General features: G+C 39.1%; 3 protein-coding genes across 3 annotated transcripts; 1 reads left to right on the forward strand and 2 right to left on the reverse strand.

The window, feature by feature from the left end:
• Window positions 1–1,987: 1,987 nt before the first annotated feature.
• On the forward strand, window positions 1,988–4,602 carry cdkn2a/b (cyclin-dependent kinase inhibitor 2A/B (p15, inhibits CDK4)). The gene is made up of 2 exons (XM_068321764.1): window positions 1,988–2,578; window positions 3,144–4,602. The coding sequence occupies exons 1-2, from the start codon at window positions 2,456–2,458 to the stop codon at window positions 3,393–3,395; spliced, it is 375 nt and encodes a 124-aa protein (XP_068177865.1). The 5' UTR covers window positions 1,988–2,455; the 3' UTR covers window positions 3,396–4,602.
• On the reverse strand, window positions 4,512–15,579 carry mtap (methylthioadenosine phosphorylase). Its single transcript, XM_068321763.1, has 8 exons — window positions 15,425–15,579; window positions 14,694–14,780; window positions 14,492–14,550; window positions 13,805–13,972; window positions 10,102–10,204; window positions 9,549–9,788; window positions 5,919–6,041; window positions 4,512–5,195 (listed from the first exon to the last, which is right to left on the reverse strand). Exons 1-8 carry the CDS (start codon window positions 15,446–15,448, stop codon window positions 5,157–5,159), a joined length of 843 nt encoding a protein of 280 aa, XP_068177864.1. The 5' UTR covers window positions 15,449–15,579; the 3' UTR covers window positions 4,512–5,156.
• Window positions 15,580–16,663: 1,084 nt separating this feature from the next.
• Window positions 16,664–20,871, reverse strand: toporsa (topoisomerase I binding, arginine/serine-rich a). The gene is made up of 2 exons (XM_068321497.1): window positions 20,732–20,871; window positions 16,664–19,637 (listed from the first exon to the last, which is right to left on the reverse strand). The coding sequence occupies exons 1-2, from the start codon at window positions 20,795–20,797 to the stop codon at window positions 17,259–17,261; spliced, it is 2,445 nt and encodes an 814-aa protein (XP_068177598.1). The 5' UTR covers window positions 20,798–20,871; the 3' UTR covers window positions 16,664–17,258.
• Window positions 20,872–21,959: the final 1,088 nt, after the last annotated feature.

Genomic DNA, 21,959 nt, shown 5'->3' on the forward strand with positions numbered 1-21,959 from the left:
GTAAAATATCTTAAGGCTTGATGAAAAATACTTGCTTCAGTCTTAGAAGAAGTCACCTCTTTTTCTTTCGGTTTGGATGCTTATCTGCATTTCCTTGTTTAATGCTTTGTACTTGGTAATGTCAAAAGAGATTCATCTAATCTATCAAGATCTAATCTAAATGTAATAGAAAACACAATTTGTATATTAATTAATATTTCAGTATGAAAGCACCAAATAGAATAAAATCAGCGTCTTACTTACTTGAAAATATCTGTTCCATACCTTTAATCATGACTCGCATCATTTATTTAATGACTCTTGACAAAATTCAGCCCAGTCATATGAAACAAGAGCTTCGTGGTTTGTCGACCCGTTGTGTTTTATATTTTATTACGTGAAACAAAATTCTGAAAATAAGGAGGGTGATGTCCTGACATTAGACAGCAGCAGACACCACAAACTTAAACAATAATCTGCTGCTATGAAAAACATTTTAAGACTCCTCAGTCTAAGCCCGGCGTGACCACCCACTCGATGTGATGAAGAATGTGATGCATTTTATTTTGACACAGAGACGACTATTATTCCATCTCTGACCGTCTCACCTCACAACACACATTCTATTTACTGATCAATCCACTTGCATTCCTCACAGGCATTGCATAGATTGTCCCCGTGGTTGAGTCTTCCCTCGGTATGGTCATGTGTAATTACTGGAGATCACAAAAGAAAATTCTTTCTTCAAAGGACTGGTAATTAACAGGATAAACAATGGAGAAACAGGACATTGATGATGTTAGAAAGAGAGAGAAACAGAGGCACACAAATAATTCTGTCAAAGACCTCTTCATGCATTTAGTGCCCAGGACTACTGGGTTGTTGTAAATGGCACCCTGCTTTAAAGTTATTTTTTTCAGCTCATCAAAACCTGACCCAGTTTTTATGTGCAAGTGACCCAAAACAGCTGTGTCATGTTTTTTTTTAATTTAGAATCTGTTTGCTGCTAAATTTATTTTGGAGCAGGCACCAAATCTGAATGATCAATTAAACTACTGACAGAACCTGAAGAACCAAAGAAGTTCCATGCTTTATGTGTCCTAACGGGATTTATCTCATTTAGGCCTAAATCTGTAGATGCATTACTAATACACAACTGACTGGTTCAGGGACTTAGCATGAGGGCTTGCATTATTTCTTGATCGCTCTTATTTCAGTATATGCTTTCAATTGCGATATCACACAGCGAACTGAGGTCCACGTCAGGTCACAGCAGTGACAAAGAAGAAGCAAAGAGGACGAGAGCTTCAGTCCGTGCTCAGACAAACGCTACCGCTGCATGACAGATATTACCCCCAACCCCCCACATGAGAGAGGATAGTATCCAGATACCTGAGGAGTTTCACACAATGAACATCCTTATGTCATGAGTTTCATGACTTCCCATAATAAAACATTTCTGAGATGAATTATGTCAGATGTGGGATTCTAGATGAAAATTCCATCAATGTCAGATTGTAGTTAGTTTCATATTAGCGTTTTACCCAACTGCTTCTTACTAATAACCAATATTATTGTATTATCATTTTCTTTTATACATCAATAAATGTGTAATAGTACAGATATACACCTAGAGATTGTTTTGTTAATGTTGGGCTAATTGATTTTGTAAGAGGTCAGCTTTAGCTTTATAATCTGACCTGTCGTTTTGATTGTAAGTGAAGATCTTCATCAGATGAAGGATGAGGAGTGGGATTACTGATGTAAATCAATACTGATGGGTAAACTAAAAATGAACTCTAACTATTAATTATGTAAAATGTTTTTGTGGCGCTTACTTTCTTAGTCTCTGATTATGTTACTGTTTAAATCCAGATAAATGTTGGATAAAAACATGGCTTGTTATTTTATTATGATGCAATACTTGCAAGCAATTCACAGATCAACAGAGAGTGTATTTTATTTAACATACCTTTTTTTTTTTTTTAATTAATCCAAGGCTGCACAGGACTTCACGATGTTTTTGCAGCAGCATCGGTAACAACGTGGTCGTGTTGTGTATCCTGAGGATTCGGAGGCCTCTTCCTGGTCCAGTTGCCTAGCGAGCAGAACTAGAATGAAGCTAAATCCGCTTCTGCTGACACAGTCGCCCACAAGGCGCATGCGCAAGATCGCGCCACTGCAGCAACAATGACGTCATCCATTCAAAACACAGGCAAGCCCAGACACACACCGACCGATCGGCAGATAGACGATGTACAGCTTATCCGAACCGGACAACCTCTGGACCGGACAAACCCACGGGGCTCGGACGGGCGGAGAACGACCGCCACATTCGTCACCGAGTCGTGATTATTATTCCACGCGGCGTGTTTTCGAGCCTCTGTTGTTCCACAAATAGACATCATCAGTCAGGCTACCTGTCAAAAGCCATCACGGAGGTTCTCGCTTGCAGATTTTGTGCGGCGCAACGACAATGACTCTGGAGGATGATCTGACGACAGCCGCCGCGAAGGGAAACACGGCGGACGTGGAATGTATCCTCCAGGCCGGGGCCGATGTGAACGGTGTCAACTGCTTTGGACGAACCGCTCTGCAGGTCAGTGTCACCAGAACCAGGCTCGTCCTTCCAACTTTGATGTTTTTCATGAGGTGACTTCATGAAACCCCTCCGCTGATGAAGCTGTGAGGACCGAGGACTTCTGATAGGCCTCTATCATTTAAATTACCCGTTAAGGAAAAGCGACACATCTCACCGTGACGCGCAGACCGGTCCGGACCAAGAAGTAACTTCTTTCTATAAGGGATAATGTAATGTAGGTTAAAATAATTTATCCTGCAGCTGCTTTAGAAGCTGAGGTGATCACAACAGAGGTTTTTGTTGCTTTTGATGATTCACTCTCTATTGTTTTGAATCTTTACTCAACTGTGGGGAAACTTGGTTCTACTTCGTTCACAAGTTATAAAATCAAATCTATTTGAAATAAAAGGAAACGAAACTCTTTGTTTTCTCCAAAAGTCTACACAAATTATCGTTTTGCGTTCAGGTTTATCCATATGAAGTCAAGTCGCTCTGCTTCAGAGTCTCAAACGATGTAAGGTCATTAAAAAAAAAGCAGAATTTCCATTTTAAGATTATAGCTGCTGATTTTGTCCTTGTGAAGGTGATGATGATGGGCAGCACGTCGGTGGCTCAGGTGTTACTGAGTCACGGAGCGGATCCCAACGTGAAGGACAGGCGCACCGGGACCACCCCGCTGCATGACGCGGCCAGGATGGGCTTTCTTGAGACTGTGCGCCTCTTGGTTTTATTTCAGGCTGACCCGAATGCCAGGGACCACACGAACTCTGTGCCCATCGATCTGGCCGGAGACAACGGCCACGCAGACGTGGTTGCTTTCCTGAGGTCTCTGTGAAAGTGTCCGTGACGCTGACGCGGCGAGTCCGGAGCAGGCACTCCCGGTTTGGAGACACGGGGCCCGAAGAGGCCTCCAGCATAAATTCTGCACAAAGACTGCATTGCTGTAAGACCTATTTATGTTGATATGTGAGGCTTTTTTTTTCTTGACTTGTCATCCCCTTTTTTTATTTTAACGAAATCGGGGTTATTTATAAATGAAGACGTACTGCGTTAGATATAAAGAGTACAAAAAAAAAAATCCGTTTTAGTAGTTTACAGCAACGTCTGTACAATTTGTTAAAAATACGCTCTTAAAATACAAAAACAAAAATGCTCCTAATGCCGCTGTTTTTGTCCGGTATTACATTTTTTAAAATAGGAATATTATCAGGTTGGGTTTTTTTTTAAAAAAAAATCATAATCTGATGACCGTATTTTAAAATCTCTCCAAGTCACAGATTAAATTCAAATGACGCAAAAGCACTTGGGATATTTTTGCACATTACTGTCTAATTCTTTCCTGTAATTCCCATTTAGTCCATTCAGCTTTCGGATATTATGCAGTAAATAGTAAGGTTTAATCCAAGAGTTTCAAAGTAAAAAATAAATCCAGCAACAATAATTCATCTGGAAAAAAAAACGTGAAAATGTACCACTTCGGTTTGACTTATCGTTTTTGCTTTCTTTTAAATCAGTATTTCCAATATTGATGAGATTAATCAGAATTAATGAACTGTAAATAAGGCGAGGTTGTAATACCAGCTGATTGGCGGTAGGGAATAATTTATGAAATTATGTTGATAATCCCTAAAATTGTAGTTTCTACAATCTGGTGAGTTAAAACATGAGTTTTATTTTTAATGTCGGTATGAAAATGAAGTTTGGCTAAAAAGACAGGACCCTTACCTGCAACACTTCTTTTCTCTTATCTAAAGCACAACACTTCATTTGATGCTTAGAGGCAGTTTTTTCCTGAAAAATATATTTTGCCAATTTAAAGTAAAACAAGACAATCTTTTGATTTCATTTTTTTTATGCTTGCATTGATAATGCCAGACATTTAAATCGAAATCAATCTATAAAAATAAAAAAGTGCACTTAAATTATGTGTTTTATTTTTATTCTTTATTGCACAGCAGCACTCTTGGTACAGAATCCAGTGACTGTGCTCATTGTATTTGCATGTGAGAAATAAACTTTTGAATCAAATTTTCAAACAATGACATTGCTATCAATTGCTTTAAATTTCTGACATTTTTAAAAAGTGCTCTGAGAGTTGTGTATTTTTATTGAGTGAAATTGTGCATGACCCTTACGCCTCTTTAGACAAGACCAAACACAACAAACAACAGAAGCACTCCCAGAACTCCTAAAAAAGGCCCAGAACTCCTACAAAAAATGCCTATTTAATTTGTTCCAGTAAACATTCAATGTATTTGAACAAAGATTTATAGACAGAACAAATCTGTCTATAAATCCCAAATATATTTTTCTGCTACAAATTCAGCGAAACAATCGTCTTCAGTAAACCAAACATGTTCGAGAAGACATCCAATTGAACTAATTTAAAAAAGTGTATTTCTTTTAACTAAGTCCATTTTCAGTAAGGTTCCAGTTGAAGGCAGAGAACATGCATTGAAAAATATACGTGAGGCACTTTATTGTGATTCACTGATGACAAATCCACCAGATGCAAGTTAGTGGAGTCTGTTGTCCTTTTCGGTGCAGTGCGGGTCTGGGGTTCTGGGACTGGGTGCTGTTCCTTCTTTCCATCTTGCTAGTGTTTCGGTAACATTACGGAGGATTGTGCCATCGACTTTAAGGAAGGAAGCAAAGCAGTTAATTCACCATGAATGCCTCTCTATACAGCAACAAATACTACATTTAGACATTTAACTCTGGTGAATGTTGTCTCGGATTTTTTCCACGGCGGTCTCAAGGAAAGGTTTTTGGGAGGGTGAGGAGATTTAGTAGAAGAGGGGGGAAAAAATTCAATAGTCTAGTTTTTTAAATTTTCATTAAATCTGATTGAGTAAAACACCTAAGCGTTCAACTGTATTTTGTTTTAAGATGTTTTAACACATTAAAACACTGACCTGCCACCTCAAAGTAATTCAAACACATAAAACTATGGTTGCAAATATGGATTGAGAGGTTAAACAGAAAGAAAGATGAGTGGTGTGCTTTTCCATAGTTCAGTAAATACAATGTTTATATGAGTGTAGTGTAACTACACTTTTCCTTTAATATTTTGAGTGAAGGCTGCAATGGGTGTGCCTCCCCCTGACTTCCCTTCTACGCTGTTTCTTTATGATATCACTATGAAGGCAGGACGTCTGAGTTCGCCTTGCACACAGAGATCATCCGCTGATTTGATGATAATCACCTTTAAAAGCTCCAGACGGTCTGATTAAACTCCGTATGAGGAGGTGGGTCCGTGAGACAGATGGTGTCACAAAATAAATCACTAGAAAGGTAAACAAACAAACTTCTCTAGAGACTCGCTGAGCAGTACTGAGTCGTGGCAACGCTGACTTACTTTCAGGGTCTTTATTGTCTGAGCCCAATCCATTTGACTGATCTGGGGTATTGCAGTGAGGAGGAGGCTGCTGGCTTTGTTGGCATTCTCCTTCATCGTCTTCAGTACGTTGTCAACGCAGACCTGAGACAAGGGAAGAAAAATAACCACCTCATGGTCAGCATTACTGACAGTAATTCAGATTTAACTTCCTAGAAGTGTCAGTCACCTTGTATTAAACATGTATCTAACAAAGCTTTTAGCCCCTAGTTTTTTTCCCCTTTAAGTCACCTCCTGTGTACAACACATGAATTTACTTATGAAAATGTCCTGCATAATTTCTGTGTTCTGTGAGCTCCCGTCTGACTTAGATTAGCAGAGAGGTAGACAAGGAGAAATTACTTTGGTGCTTGTGATGTGTTTACCAAAGCCTCAGATTCAGAGAGGGAGTGGAAAGTTTGAAAAGATAAACGTCTAAAATTATACTTAATAAATGATTGTCTTTTGAATGAAAGTTGTTTAATTATACTGTATATGAACCATTCACACCCACAGGGCTTAGGAGGAGGACATGGATGAATTTTATAAGAAACTCAGTAAATAATTAAACTGATTCATCTCAGGGGCCTACTTTATATTTTGTTTCAAGAAAAAGCAGAAGGACATCACAGAGAGTTCCAGATCAAAGCGAGGCAGTAACGCAAACCGGTAAGAATTTATTTCATCCCGAGTTTATCCAATATGACCACATGTCACCGAATTAACGGTCAATGTAAGACAACATTCACATCCGCACTGTTTTTGAAGATCAGGATATTAGTTTTCAAGCCGCCTCCTGTGCCCTCCAATGACTCATGATTTGGTACAGGGGTGGGTCTTGGAATTTTATTTTTTATATGAGAAAAGAGTAGATCTGTAACATGCGACTTTATTCTAATAAATAACATCCTGGTCTTGAACTAAAGCCATGCAGGCATTTGTATTCAACAAACTATAAAGAGTTATTCAAGGAGTTGACCAAATACTGAACCGACACTATAAAATCTACTCCTGTAAAATAAAATACGGCTGCTCCACATTATGGGTCAGATGAAGACAAATAAATTAGTATGATTTAACGAATGCAGTGAGAAAAATACACTCAGAATATGGCAACACCCACAACCCCTTATGTTATCTGTAATTTACAAAGGCACACGGTTGTTATTGTATTTCATTCGTGTTGGTGTGATTCTTTTTTTTCTTTATTGCCAACATTTTGAGCTTTTTCGATGACACCTAATTACTGATGACAGGAAAACCGTGTAAGAAATAAGCTTATTTATTAGTGATATCCTAACAGGACAGTAACAACCTTATTTACATCCTGCACCCATACCTCCTTCCTGTGACCTGACCCTCCGTTGTGCGTTCCAGTTTAATGTCCGACGCAATAACTAGGTTTATGATTTTGTGGTGTTTATCAGGATGAAGACAGCGAAGCTGATGACTCAGAGTGACTCAACCTCCTCTGGCAGGGCTTCAGCACTTCCACCGGAGGCTGGCAAGCAAACTCACTTGGGGGGAGGTAGGGGTTGGCGGATGTGGCGAGCCTTCTACAACAGGACGGGGGAAGAGGTCAGCTGCAGGAACTCTGAAGTAGAGTTGTGAATTTGACTGGATCAGGGACAAACAAGCCTGAAGGCGCCCACGCGCAGTTTATCAACTGCATTATCATGAGTGTCTGACAGAGAGTTACGGTCACTAGGAAACCACAGGAAGTCACTGATACTTTAGTTAACAACATGGTGTCATACAAATAATAGAAACCTTTAATTTTCAGCAGCACAGCTGTATAGTAGTGTGTGAACTTAAAGCGTAGAATATAGAGTTCAAAAAAGCATTTGGAGAATTTGAAGCTCAACCCTTTCAAAGCTGCTTAAATACTTCTGCAAAGGGGTGTTTAAGATCAGTTGCAGGGCAAGCCAACTTGACACAGTCCCAACCTTTGGTTATGTATTCATAATTAAATTAGCAATTGATGGGTATTTTTGCTGAAATACATCTTTCTGAAATAAGCAATGGTTAAAGAATGCAGCTGACATCCGTGTTTAGATCGGTTCTCTCTAGTCCTCGGTTTCCTTGTTCTTATTGTGTCTGCCTCGAAGAATCTGCTCGTAAGACAAAAGCTGACTGATGAAAGCGTCAGGCTGGCGGTCTGGCACCGTCTCTGTCTGTTTTCATGCCTCTGTCACAGAACAAATGAATGACCCAGCTTGTGCTGCTCCTCATGTCACGTTGTGCTGGTAAATGCTACAGAACGTCAGTCTGTAGCCTTCGATACAACTTGGAAACATTACGATGGAAGTTGGCTGTTTCGATTGTTTCTAAATATTTTATCTTTATGTCTTTTCCACAACAGTAAAAAAGAATAGAACATTTGTGAGACACTCAATATGCATCCAAAAACAAATGTGCCCCTTTGCCATCACGAACATTTCCTGAAGGGACAGTTATTAACCTGATGTAGTGTATCCTGTCAGTACACTGAGTCTGGGAGGATTGGATATTAATTATGCAGTAACTGCTTTATTGCATCCTTTGGCGAAAGAGGTCCATACCTGTACCTGTACTTTCAATGCACAACTTAGCTACAGGAATTTATTTGTGAAGCAAAAATTATTTGGAAATAAATAATTGACCCTCAGAGATTTCTTAAGCCTACTCTGGAAATAGCATGCTCAAAATGCTCAACGCTGGGCAGAGAATTTACAAAATCAATTCTCTCCTTAAAATGAGGGGACTTAATGAAGAGGGAGAGTTTTGTAAACATTAAAGGAACTGATTGGATGAAAAGAATTGAAACAAAAAAATATGGATCTCATTAAAAAGGACTGAGATAAGACTGATTGTAGGATCACCAAAACACAAAAAGAGAATATGTGATCATGTTCATGTTCAGGATCAGAATCAATTCAACCAGTCTCGAAACTCACAACACAAAAGAGGATACAGAAATAACCCATTAGCGTAGTGTTAGCGTAGCTCCAGGTGTCTAACAGCTACATGTGGTTATTTTGGTAAGGAGTAGAATGTCCGCCAGACTAGCAATAAAAGATTTACATGTCAAAATGTCCCAAGCAAATGTGTGACCATTTGTGACACAAAGGGTAACGCTTTCCTTTCTAAATCCTTACTGCATGCAATCAAATGAACAAAAGGAAGTTGATAAGTAAACTAACCATAACTCCTTAGTGCACTATCTATCTATCTATCTATCTATCTATCTATCTATCTATCTATCTATCTATCTATCTATCTATCTATCAAATTCAACAAAAACTGTATCCCAGCACAGTCATTTAAAGGCAGTTAACAGACGAGTGGAGAACAGATGACCACTTATGATGGCTTAACAGCAGGTACAAGGCTGCAATCGGCCAATGGCGTTAGCCCGATGGTGTTCAGGTCACAATGAATGCAACATGATGCAAACTTTTTGAAACTGGGAACCAGAGATACATTAAAAAAATCTAAAAGTCCCTTGTATATAGTTGAATTTGTTATAGGAAGAGAGTCATGTGACTCAACCTTTGCAGATAAAAGAACGCAACAGAAATCAAAACAAATTTTAAATAAATTAGCTGTCAGAATATCTAGCTTGTCACTCACTGCCTCCTCGTGTTCTTTCCAACAGTCGTAGTCAGTTGCCATGGCAATGCTGGCGTAACACAAGCCAGCCTCCTTAGCGAGGACCACCTCTGGCACTGTAGTCATATTGATGACATCAGCACCCCACTGACGGAACATCAGGCTCTCTGCCCGGGAGGAAAATCGGGGCCCTTCAATAGTCAGCATGGTCCCCCGCACATGGCACTTGATCCCCAGGCTCCGCGCCACCTCCACCAAAACCTGCACCAGGACAAACAGTCAGTAACTGTCTCCATAGTAACCACACCAGGGAAGGTGAAGACTGTTGCCATGGGTTTAATATTTGTCTCTTTCTCAAAACAGTTCTGTTGACGTCAAAAATTTCAAGTGTGTTAAGTGTAACCTTTTTAATTTAATTTGAAGATTCAAATGTGGGATTTTGTGGGATCTATTAATTTAATTATCATAATAGAATAATCATCAAAATAAAATAAGACCAACTTGTGTCATGGAGGAGTAATAATACAATACTGATGCAAGAGTGACATCAAAGAAATGTGATAAATGAACTCACCTCTCTGCTTCTGCTGCAGAAAGGCTCGGCCATCGGGATGTGACTAACTCCTGGAGGACTCGCAGGCTGCCCGTCGTAGAGCGTCTGAGCTCTCTTGGTAGTCCTGACAAAAAGAAGTACGGGACGCTAGAATTATCAAGAAACCCAGGATGAATGCATTTATTGTTGTTAGAAAGGATTCAAGCTAAATGAAAAAAGAAATTCATTAATATCAAACATATGATGCTTTCCAAATTAATTAGAGATTAATAACAAATTTAATGTGAATGAGTTAATATATCAGGGATGGAAACAGGAAAATATATCAGCTGAACTATTAATGTTGAACCAATGACGGTAATTGTGACTAATTTAAAGTAAGATTATTGATAAGAAAAACCAAAAACAAACTTAAAACAAGCCAACATATTTCAGGAAAAGTTAATTGAAATACATACATTGTTTTTCTTCAATGCTCTAGTTTTTCTCAGACGGCAGCTTCTTAAAAGACTACATCTCTCTTCAGTTCCAGAATTGTGTTGTAGCTACAGGTTATATTCATATTTACACTATTTACAGTTCACAGTTGGTACTTCTGGTCTGACAACTTCCTCTTCTTTGCTGCGAGTTCTGCCGTCCTCTACACTGCCTTCCTCTTTAATTTCTTGTGTTATGCTTGCTGAAAATTCGTCAAGTGAAATGCTTCAAGCAGTCTAATTGTTTCAAATTCATCCAATTGTAAGTCCCTTAAAAAACACACATTCAAGTTATTCAGTTTTTCTGAATATCAAATACATGATAATTTTCAATGACAACAATAAAAATGACATACCTAACCCCTCTTTTTCCTCAACAGATTTAGAAAATTCATAAATAATCAAATTAAATTAAAATTGGCTAAAATCTGCTGATCAGCAGAAAATTGCCATCTGTGAATATATAAATATGTAGAAAATATTTTACAATTTCCTTTGGGATTAATAAAGAATGTATTCTTGGAACAGTTACTGAACACAAACGACATCAGGAGCCACGCAGCAATAATTTACCTATTTGAAATCTAAAGCAGTATAAACTTTAGTGAGAAATTATTTATCCCAAGGAATAATTTGACCACGGATAAAAATGCTATTTGACATGTTATGAAAAGCCTTTTCACAGCTGCAGGGCTATAAAGGCATTAACACATAACAGGCACCACAGAGTCTATTGAATTACAATGATCGTCCAATTCACAACTCTGCTTAGACAGTGGAGTTCCAGCAGGCAGCCTAACAGCCTTAGAGCTACATGGAGACAGCTGGAAGACAACAAGTGACTGTTCACCAAGTCACTCGACAACATTCAGGTGTCATCCCAACTCGTTTGGTAGAAACTAAATTCTACTTGGCAAGTTTGGTTTCGTCAAGGAATACAAAAGATTATTGTGTCAAGATGCTTCAGTAAATCAATCTGGATTAATGTCTTATCAAAAATAGTTTAATTTCAATTTGCTGCCCAACCCTTATTTCTTACTCACAGCCCAGACAATGGAAGACTTCAGGACCGAAATAGTTTGAGTCAGCTGCAGCTCCACCCTACCAAAAATTCTATATAAGAGCAATGCCTGGAATGATCTGTGAATGGAAAACAATGGTTGTTTATGCTATAGAAATTGAGTTATCCTGGATTGGCATTTTACTAGCAATGTTGTTCTGGAATGCACGTTGTAAATCCTCCAGCAGCATATAATTTTCAAATTTGTTTTAGTTTCTTTTTAACATATATTTTGGATTATGTTGCTTAATATCATGTTAGATGATCTCTAGTTTTTGAGATTGGGTTTTATACACCAATCTCAGAGTTACTAAAATTCATATCAGGTTTTAAATATTCATTATATTGTTGTCATCTCCTTATTTAACATTTTCAAATATAGATGGTGACATCGGAGACAACAGCAATGCTGTCATGATGCCACCCGGTCAGCTTGAGGGAGTTAAATACTTACCAAATTGCAAAAAAACCCAGCATAAACTTATAACCACGTGGAACAAGTGTGCAGAAGTCACATAATTTTGGCATCGATACAATGAAGGGTTAACCAAACAGGCCATCACATGCTGGCAGACAAGTCTGAACAAGGCCCAAAAAGGACCTTCCTCATTTCTTATAAATAGATACTGTCTGTGCCTGATGCTGGTAGTTACGCTGCTACTATTAATCTGATTCACAATCGGGGCACACCACGCCACATACACGGTGACAAAGGCGTACACAAGCGTACACTGACACGACTGAGGGAATGTTGTGGGTAACAAATAATCCACCTCATTTAAAACGCATTTCTCAATGCACATATTGAGTTATTTAATGGAATTTGTGCTGTCAGCTAACAGAGAGCAACACTCCCACAGGCTTGTGCTACATGACGTGTGGAAAAACATGTGCCTGAAAATGAGACGCTGCTGACAAAGCCTGCTTTCCTACGTCGGATGAAACTGAAAGACAATCTCAGGTTTGTGTTGATTTCTAAAGATCGATACCAGGAAATACAAGATTGTTTTTTTAAGGGTTCCGCAAAAATATGTGTAACAAAATAAAGATATTTACACAAACATTGTAATCAGTAAATCCAGGTGAAATGCGGTCAACTCTAAAACTAACAGCATAGACTGTCATTATCAAGATAAAGTCATAATTTTATTAAAATTAAAAATGAAATGAACAAGAGTTGTCTATATCCACCACTAACAGATGATGGAGGGAGCCGCCTCAATAAAGTGAATGAATGAATAGAATGTGGGCTGTCATTTCCCACTGGTAGCACACAAATATTGGCTTTTGGCAAATGTGTCAATCACAGTAAGCCAACCTCTTCTCACTCAGCTATCTGGACAATCTTGTTACACAGTAACGTGAATCCTGTCAGCAAGATTTTTAGGCACACCGTTGAGCAAAATCCCTTCATGCAGAATCACATTAGAACCATGCATATGTTTAAATCTTGTCAAGAGCAAATTGCACAAACATCACCTAAATTTACGATCCCAATTCCAATAAAGTTAAGGAATTGTGTAAAATGTAAATAAAAACGATAAAATGCTTTGTAATTGAATACACTACAAAGACAAGATATTTAACGCTCAAACTGATAAACTTTGTTTTTTATTCACTCACTTTGAATTTGATGCCTGCAATAAGTTCCAAAAAAGCTGGTTTAAGGAGGTTTTGAATGGAATTGACAACCATATTGTTACCTAGTTCCTCTACGTAGACCTCATAGACCTTTTATGAACATTGCTGATATGCTGCCAGTAATTTGGGAAAAAGTTGCTTACACAGAACAAACAGGAATGAGACCAAAGTTAAGATCCGGTTCTGGAAAGTAGCCAGTTGTTTACACCAAGCTCACATGGTATTCTTTGTGTGTGTGTGTGTGTGTGTGTGTGTGTGTGTGTGTGTGTGTGTGTGTGTGTGTGTGTGTGTGTGTGTGTGTGTGTGTGTGTGTGTGTGTGCTTTACTTGTATTGCAACATACAAGTTTTGTCTGATAACATTTGGCAACAAAAATCAAAGCAAACATTCTAATTCGAACACTTTTTTAAGTATCATTTAAACAAAGGATAATTATTTTTAAAAAGTAGTACAATTTCAAATCCTACATGTCCTATACAATCTGAGAGTATGTGAAAAGATATGAAAAATATCTAAAACACACACACTCCTGCTGGAGTCAAACTCACCTGTCAATGAACTGATCGATGATGACTATGTCTCCCGGCTGAATCTCTTCCCGGAGTGAGCCGCAAGCTGTGGTGACCAAAAGATGTGTGCACCCCTGTTCCTTCAGAGCCCAAATGTTGGCCTGGTAGTTCACATTGGATGGCATGATTGTATGTTGCCTCCCATGTCTGAGGACAGGGACAAATATCTGCTTTCAATGTTGTATAAGCAACTTACATACTGTAGCTGTAAACGTTAACATTAAAGATGATGATTTGTCTCATTATAGCTGCCCTGTGTACACATTTAATGTGTTTTCTGTGATGTTGATAATAATGATTCCCCAGTTACAGGTGTTGTTGCTGTTCATTGTTGCTGTTTGATATCAAAGAAATTTGAAGAAATAAAAAAACTAGAAAGACGAGGGAGAAAGCCAGTGTGAGTAAGGCCATAGATCAAAGGTAGTGCTTTGATCCATGAAAGTAGGTCAGAGCACTAGCTTTCATCTTTAACCTATGAGAGTAGGTCAGGGTATAATGTTGAATTCAGGGGTGTCGCAAATGATGTTGCAGTCTGTGACTTGCCTTGTTAACAAACTGAGTGTGTTGTTGTTGCTCTTAATATGAGACAATTGCACAGTTTTTCCACAAGATGTTGCTAATACCTGTAATTCAAGTTTTAAAATGGCAACTTGCCTCCTCCATTACCTTGCAAGAAGTACACAGTCCACGTTTTTTATCTTCCCAAGTATCAAAGCATCAGATGGCTGTTCAAGAACACAATAATTTGGTTATTTAGAAACTGTCAATTCTGTATTTACCAGCTCACACTTCATATTGTGGTCTGTGGTGGACTTGTGACACTGTTCCTGGGCTAAGACTCCTTACAAAAAAGAAGAAGAACCCTAACCTTCCCATATGGTGTGTCAACATAATGCTCAGTCCTTCCTTCCAAGATATCGGGATCATCAAGACCTGAACCGCCAATTATTCCAATCTAAACAGAAATATGAGAAAGTCAATGACAATTACATAACAAATTCCATTCAAATGCCAATTTAAAAAAAATACAAATAAATGAAACTCTTTATTGTGATTTTCACATGTCACATAAGAAAATGGTGTAATAGAAAAACAATACAAACTAGCCAAATATGTGGCACTTCAAACTATGAACACTCAAATAAGTTGTCAATTCATTAACAGGTGACAAACTCCAAGATCCCCTCAGACAGACATGACACTTAGTTTTATCTGATTGTTTGTACATGTGTGTGCTCAAACTGGTTAATCAGGTACTTAATATATCTTCCGTCTTGCGTTGATTCATTTTTCTGACTTGGTTCAGTTTCAACTCTCTTAGTAACATCACAAAGGGAAGCCTCGCACTTAGCACGTACATGCTAGCTCGTGGTTTATACCCGCACACGTCAGAGCTTTGCTAAAGCGACGCTAGCGTCTTCTTCCCTACTCCCAGGTTCCTCTTAGCATCCTATGTCATGACAGAGGCTACCAAGGTATTTTCTCTCAACCTCGTCATTAATTTCCCGCCGTATCTCTCTGTTGAAACGCACAATGTTCAGCTCATGAGACTGTCAACTTTACAATACTCTAACTACATATGTATGAAAAGATTACTACCTTAATAGGCACAGTGGACGACATGACGACAGTACTGTAAATGACGCTATTGCAGAATGAAGATTGGAGTTTGAGGAAGAAGACTCTTACAGTGGTGACGTCATCACTGGTTCATCTTCATTTTCCGTTAGTTCCGTCACCTTCAAAATAAAAGCATGACCCCACTTTTCTTTTACGTTACAAAATTTGTGAATTTGTTTTGAAAAAGGATATAATTGATCATCCTTAGCAACGCTGTTCTATTTTTTCAATAGTTTTCTACGCAAATCTACGGTACATACTGGGTTGTATATAGCTTGATCACATCGAATGGGGGAGCTATCTTTCACAATAACACTGCTGTTATAATGTAGGGGACAACCCTCAAAATAAAACTCATTCGAATACGAACAAGGGAAAAGCCGAAAGGAGAAGAATTAGAAGAAGATTAACAAAGTTCATTGACAGCCTGAGCAGCCATGGTGACAACCTTGAGACATCCTAAGCGCTGATGCCGATCGAGAAACGCAACCAGGATGGTAACGAACTGATGTGCGCTTCCTCAGAGTACGGTGTCTTGTGAGGTCCATAAAAAGATAAATAACGCGAGTAGTCACAACGCTTCACAATTATAGTGCATGATTTGAACTAAATGTAATTGTAGTGACCATAAGGGAGCAGTCATTGTGCAAACAGTGGTGTTTTACTTATGCTTGTGTAGCTGGAACAGTGTTTTATTAGTAGCCAGGGTTTGGCTACTGGAGTAAGGCTTAGAACAGTTTTATAGTAAAATGAATGGCATTAAACAGGATTAAGCCAAACACAAGGTGTTGCAGTCATGGCAGCAAAAGTGCAATATGGATTAAATGATTTTACAATGTCCTATGGTTGTGCCCTGCCCTTATGGCCCTCCTGCTGTCATTACTTTTCCAACTTTATTCGTAATTTTTGTGAGTCTGTGTAATATATGTCCTGTAGTCTTTTTTTAATTTATTTTATGTTTTCATTTATAACCTGTGCTGCCTTGTGGAACGTGTGAATTTATAAGTGCGTGTGAAAGTATAAGAGCAGTGGGGAAATGCAATTTCCTGTAGGATCAAAGAATTTGAAACAATGGGTCAAGCTTCAGTCTAGATGAAGTCACATTGCAATGGCTGGCACACAGCTATCATATTCGCATGTCAACAATACTTCATCACCTTAAGTCTGCTGCTACATAAATTTAAAAAAAAAAACAAGCAAATTTTCTCATTAGTTTATTTAAAATACAATTCAGTACAAAAGAGCCTCTTCTGACAAGAGCTCATGTCGAGTACTTATCCATGAATCAGCAGCAAGAAGAGTAGAGAGTAGAGTATAACTTTTAAAACATTTCCTCTCAAGAATATAGTTGACTTGTATCACAATAAAATCACTGGTATCAACAGGTTCCCTGAGATCACCTTAGACACCACATACATTAAAGAAAACACATTTCCAGAGGAACAAACAACAACTAAAAAATAAAAATACGTGACTTAACCTCGATCCATTCTGCCATGTTCATAATGGCAGTTTGCACATGAAATAGCTTTGTTTCAAGTGTTTTTTCAACAGTTAAGAGGCATAGTTTTTTTTCCTAAAACATGGCCACTCAGCATCCCATGAACAACCACAGCAGAAAACTTTCCACTTTCAGTTGAAGTTACACTTGGATCATCTTTTCTTTGTCATAACAGTCTAGTGATTTTGAGGAACTTATATTTTATTAAAATACTGCTGGAAGGCAATAGCAACTCTGGCTGAACCCATGTGCTTCAACTATATTAACTATAAATCTGAACTTCTTATTCATTAGAGGGGGGGGGGGTGGCATCTACAAAGTCATTTGTGGCATTATTGATGGGGTGGGGGGGTTGTCAAAGCTGTTCTCCTGGTTGATTCGGTCATTAAGAGAACAGTCACTGTCACTGTCAATGATGATGAAACTTGATGAGCTTTTCTCTCTATGTCCAGAACTCTTGTGTCTTTTGCTTTTCTTCTTGTGTTTCTTCTTTTTCTTGTGTTGACGCCTGCTTCTATCAGAGCTTTCATTGACAAGCTCCAGGCTGGCGCTCCTACTTGTCCTTCTCGACCTGTCTTTGGATTTTTTATGATGCCTGTTGTTGCTTGTTTTTTTATGTTTTGTCAAGGAGGTGGGAGAGTCATCTTCAGCTTCTGAGTTAGGAAGTACCTCAGATGATTTCTCCAAATGTTTTGTTTTATATTTCCTCTTTCCACCAGGCTTGTCATAGTGAAATCTCTTTTTAGTCGAAGGGGAGCGACTACTGGAGCAAGACCTGGATCGGGAATGTTTTCTTTCTCGTCTCCATGACTCCCTGCTGCGGCTCCGGGAGCGAGAGTATGAGTGTTGCCGTGAATACCTACGTCTACCATGATAACCGGGATGTTTGTCTGTGTAATGCATCCTACTCCAAAGTCTGTCTTGGCTGTAATGCCTATATGAGCGACTGCTGTGACCACCATTCCTGCTGTCATAGCTACTGTCACCTTTTGAGAGGCCTCTACCACTGGAGTGAGAATAACCTCTTTCTCTGGACAGAATTTCAGCACTGCTGTGGGAGTTAATACGAGAGTACCTGCGCTCTTCACTTCTTGACCTCCTTCTTCTCCTATGCTTTCTGTCTTTTGAATAGCTCCTCTCTTGAGATCCATCTTGACTGTCAAATCTTCTGCGTGTGTCTCTTTTATCTGATCTATTACCATTCTTGTGTTTGCTAGATGTTGAAAAGCCATTTCTTTCTCTTGAATCCAACAGGTGATCATGATTTGCTTCTGAATCTTCAGACCGACCAGCATCACTGAGATTGCTATTTTGTGAAACTATTGGACTGAGACACTGGAAGCGGATGTGTTGACGAAGAAGAGGCATTTCTGTAGGATCTTCACTGGCGGACTCTCCAGAGTCAGAGGAGATCACAATCACCTCAGGAGTCCTTTCTGCTGTTGGCTTAACATAACCCACGACGACACAATCGTTGCTCTTACAAGACAAAAACTCAGCTGTGCCCTCATTCACTTTTGTCTGGTGGAGAGAGCTTTCTGGCTGTGGATGAGCCCCAAACTCTTGTGCCTCTTCATCTGAACTGCTGTCGTAGTCTAAGTCGAGGACTGACAGACACCCTGCACTGCTTTGCTCCCCTGCAGTGGAATATGATGGCCCAGGAATCTCGTCATCCCACACAGAGTAACTCATTGTAGAAGTGGGGTTTCTTAATGGGTCTATGTCCATCATGTCCTCCTCATCTTCTGAGATGAAAATTACAGATGAGTTAGAGCTGTTGTTTTCATTTGAGGATGGGGATGGACACTCATACACTGCATGTCGGTCATATGCTTCCATATCGAAGGGAGACTTTGCGTAGCTGATGAATTCGTGAAAAAAGTGCCCTGTGCGTCCCTGTAGGAATGGCATTAGCTCTTCCTGAATAGTTCCATCCTCCATGTCGAAATGTGTAACTCGTGACATTATAAGATGTTGAACGATATTGACCAAAGCGCCATGTTCCCCATATAGCACAATGAGCTCTCTTTTAAGCCAGGGGACCAGTCTATGTAGGCAGGCAGGGTTTCTTCGCAAAAACTCAGATGAGATATCTCTGGCACGACCACCATCATGGACATTTCGAACCCTCACCCCCGCTCGATATAGTTCCCTCCTGAAATTGATCATCTCTTGTTCTCCGACACTGCTCACTGCCCTCCCTTCACTTGCAGCTCTGCTTTTAGCTGCCAACCTATTCATCATGTGTCGGATGTATTGGTCCCGTGGCTGTTGAGGAACATTTGCAGCAGATTCAAACATTACTCCGTTGTCTCGTGGTGCAGATGGCCTTCCTCTCATCTGTTGATAGAAACCCGTAAGACTTGTTTGGTATCTGAATCGTACTTCCCCAACAGTTCCAAAAGAGTTGTCATCCGGAGGCAGCAGGTCATATTTCTTGAAATCTTGACCTGGGTTTCGACTATGATAAATAGAACTGAAAGGCTGTTTGCATAGAGGGCACTCCGCTTTGTTCTTGGACCACTCACGAATACAGTGGAAACAGAACTTGTGCAAGCAAACATCCAGGTAAGAAACATTGCTAAACATGTCCAAACAGATGGGACACTTGGAGTCTGGGGACACCTCTGGAGACATTGCTGTAGAATTGTCTCCGCTCTCTTCCAGGTCAATCCTGATGAGTGACATGATCTAAAAAACAAAAAATAATAATGAAACAATGAATGACAGCTCTAATGTAACTTGGTGAGCTATGAGGTGTTGCAACCTTAAATCTAAAGTCAGTGCTAATACTTAGTTTAGTTTTACAATTAACCAAACAAGTGCATAACTTAAGTTGTTAGTTATAATAACAAGGCTGTCTTTCTTCTAATCATTAAAGATTCGACAGTATGGCCCATCTCAACGATAACAAGATTGAAATCTTAATTACATCCCACTTCAAAGCGGTAATGTATTGTAATTGCCAGTGTTTGTGTGTTCGTCCATCCGTCCACCAAATATCTTCGCAACCGTTTCAGATAAAAATATTAAACAAAAACCTAATTATTCGGGCAAGAAAGGAGATAAAAATTAGATGATGGCCTTAACAAAAGTAGGTCAAGGTCAAATTTGAACTTTTGTACACTCAGGAACCGGATAAGATAGAAAGACGAGGGAGAAAGACAGTGTGAGAAAGACTATTGAACAATGCTGGTGCTTCGATCTATGAAAGTCAGGGTAAATAAGTCAGGGTAAATTTTGAATTCAGGGGTGTTGCGGGGTGTTGCAGTCTCATCATGATTAGTGTTATATAGTCTGATGAAATGTGACTATTTCTGACTCATTAATGTGCTGAACTTGACGTTACACCAGGTCTATTCATGACGTATATTTAACTACTTTATCGCTAAGTATGGAAGACATGCTATTAATATGAAAAGCAACAAACATAAAGCTACATGATATGTATTCTTTAATGTAAGTATGAGTTTATTCTTTCGGGGAACGAACTTCGTTGCTGTTTTAGGTTTGTTAGCAAAGCAAGTAAAGCTACAACCGAAATATCGTACCTTAAAATAACGTCATTGTTACTGTAACAATACTGATATTCACACACACACACACACGCAATTTTTCTTAAATATACAGACGCCAAAAATATTCTAAAAATGTGGGAAACAGTTATATGATCAAAGAACTAAGAGACGTGATTAGCTAATGTTAGCAAACTAGCTAACTATGCTAGCACAATTATCGCTATTTATGACTGAGGTTATTATGAGGGACAGTTCTTCGACATTTACCTCTAACCTCCCGGACGCGCACAAGTTTGGTAACCAGTCACCTATAACCGCTTTGTACAACTTCATCCATTTTCAGAAAAAATAAACTGTTAAACAAGACATGCAGCTTAGCTTCGTAACACTCCTTCCTCGTCCTGCCAGATTTGGTGTGTTGTTGTTTTTTACCGTGTAACGATCAGCCACATCCGTCCTTCAGAATAAAAGCACACATTTTGAAGAACTACCGTACTGTACTCAAAACGAGTTTTTAAAATAAAATCGTACCATTCTAATAAAATGCATTCATTCATTTTCATTAACGGCTCGTGTTCTTGTGACACTGGTGCACCTCGGAGCTACACGAAGGACAAACAACCATTCACCCACACACTCACGACAAGTCCGATTTACCTGCAGCGCACACCTCCGGAGGTAGTGGTAGTCCTCAGGGTCACAAATGAACTCTTCACCATACAGGGTGAACATACCAAGTCACGCAGAAAGTATACAAACTCTGAACTTTCCAGCTGAGAACCTCAAGGAGCAGGATGGAGAAGAGGCAGGACAGCTCCTTCTTCTTCTTGTAAACAAAGGATAGTGAACTTTAAGATAGATGGTACATTACACGCTGTCCAATTAAAGGAGAGTAGATGAGAGTACATCAAAGGTCAGTCTGGCTTTGATACACAATTACTGCAATTCATCAAAGCCCCCCCACCCCAACCAACCGAAATACAGTCAATCAACTGGAATGTAGTGTAGTCTACCCAGTCTGTATGCTCAAAATACATGTTTCTAGAAGTTTATTTTATTTTATACAAATGAGACAATCATATTGCAGCATTCCAAAGCTTCGCTGGTTGATTAATACAATACAATCACCACAATACAAATGCAACACAGAATTTCCAACTATAGAAAGCCATTTAACAAAAACAATTCTAATACAAAATCATTCTTAAACTATTAACTATGTTTTCCATAGAAATGGCTTCAACTCCATTTACTCATCTGACTTCATGGAGGGACAAATTGAATAGAATATTATGTCGTCAGTACATGACTTAAGAAAGTTCCTACATTTTTAAGGTCTAACTTAAATTTCAGACCAATGAGTGCACAACCAATTACTCCAGAAGACAAAACAAAAACACTCATGACCACACGGAGAGAACATACCAACTCCACGCTGAAAGTATCCAACCCCTGGACCTTCCAGCTGAGAACCTCCAGGAGCAGGAAAAAGAAG

This window comes from Antennarius striatus, chromosome 8 (assembly GCF_040054535.1).
Source record: "Antennarius striatus isolate MH-2024 chromosome 8, ASM4005453v1, whole genome shotgun sequence".
Lineage (NCBI taxonomy): Eukaryota > Metazoa > Chordata > Actinopteri > Lophiiformes > Antennariidae > Antennarius > Antennarius striatus.